This window comes from Penaeus monodon, chromosome 29 (assembly GCF_015228065.2).
Source record: "Penaeus monodon isolate SGIC_2016 chromosome 29, NSTDA_Pmon_1, whole genome shotgun sequence".
NCBI lineage: Eukaryota > Metazoa > Arthropoda > Malacostraca > Decapoda > Penaeidae > Penaeus > Penaeus monodon.
This window is the reverse complement of record NC_051414.1, coordinates 29,952,630-29,954,183: the sequence shown is the minus strand read 5'-3', so window position 1 is coordinate 29,954,183 and position 1,554 is coordinate 29,952,630. Positions and strand designations below refer to the sequence as shown.

The window sequence follows — 1,554 nt, the reverse complement described above, 5'->3', positions numbered from 1 at the left end:
TTAGTCAAAATAAAACTCGGTCGGAGAGAAGAGTTAAGATAAAGATTTATTTGAAAGAAGTTTGAGGTTATGTGGTAGTTAAAAATAATCTTTATGAATAAATAAATAATATTATTTTCAAATATTTTGCGATTTTTCCCTCTTCCCGAACGCTACCCATAGTTCCTTGTTACAAATCTGCGATTATTTCGTATTATTACACCCTTTTCTCTCCAGTAAAACTATCATTTGAGATCATTGTTTAAAATAATGTAATAACATTTTATTCTATTGCAAATTCTTTATCAATTTAGACCTCGTAATGCCGAATCGACGATAAAAATGCAGAGAAAATGTGTCCATTACGTGACCGGGATTGGCGAAGGAGGCAGCAGTGCGGAAGTGTCAGTCATGGACGAGTACGAGAGTGTGTTATTAGTAAAAAATGAGGTATTTGTCTACAGAATACCTCCCCGAACGACGAACAGAGGATACAGGTAAAGGTCTAGTCTCTTAATATATCCAAGTCATGCGGGAAACGGGAGAAGAGACAGAAATCTCCTTCCCCAAAGGTGACACATCACCAACCATTGGCTCGATCACTCGCGGTATCTTTTTATTTATTTATCTCTTTCCTTTAGCCATTCATCTGACTCGTGTATTGTTCTCTTATCTGTTCGCCCGTGGATAAGATCTAGGTGAATAACGTGATAAAAAGACGCTGTGACATTCCACAGGAGAGGGAAGGACCAGCTGTTTTGGGGGGCGTGACAAAAGGTTCTCTGTTCACTATTTTTGTCCTTTTTTTTTACTGGCTTCCCAAGTGAAATTTGCGAATTAGTTGTTATTTTGCTTATTGCCAGGTCATATGTGTTGATTATCTATATTTCTTTATTCCTTAGTATCATCTCATTTGCTTTGTTTTGGGATATTATGATTTGCTAATTAGACTGAATCATCTAATTACTGTAATTAGTGAAGCATTAAGATGACCTTTTAGAGGTTTGCTGTATCATACGTAGAGGAGTTTATTATAGGCTTCTTATGATTTATGTATCGTATATGTGTTGTTATTCAAGTACGAAGATAATCTAGGCCTATTTCAGACAGTATAAGTTATGTTTTCATTAATTCTCTGTATCCCTTTATCTACATGCTGACAGAACAACATTTAAAAACTAAAGATACTATAGATTCAGTACATTACAGGTTAGAGGATGCTATGCACAAAAGTTCAGCACAGTATAAAAATTCCATTATTTTTATACATTTTCATTCAGTTATTTGTGAAAATTACTCAAACTAGCTAAGATAGACGAATGGAAATTGTGGTTTGATGTCCATTACAGTGTTGTTATATATGAATGTCTATCCACGAATGTGACTTACGAGGTTCAAATGTTACTTGGCATTTTCTAAAAGAATTAAGTGTTTGCAAACTAACTGTAATGGTAGACTATACCAATTTTTGAGTACTACACAAAATCACAGAAGAATTTATGAAAGTTTTTAAAGAGTTTCTCTCTTAAAGTCTTGTGTAATGTGTGCTTGTCGTTTACATTTTCTTTCTGCATG

The 1,554-nt window shown here is 34.2% G+C and overlaps 1 protein-coding gene across 1 annotated transcript in view; it reads left to right on the top strand.

The window, feature by feature from the left end:
• Positions 1 to 355: 355 nt before the first annotated feature.
• LOC119591835 (NECAP-like protein CG9132) overlaps positions 356 to 1,554 on the top strand; it is a gene marked incomplete in the record, with an annotated part of 11,050 nt that continues 9,851 nt past the window's right edge. The window contains 1 exon segment of the mRNA XM_037940580.1: positions 356 to 476. Coding sequence (XP_037796508.1) covers positions 391 to 476 — 86 coding nt within the window.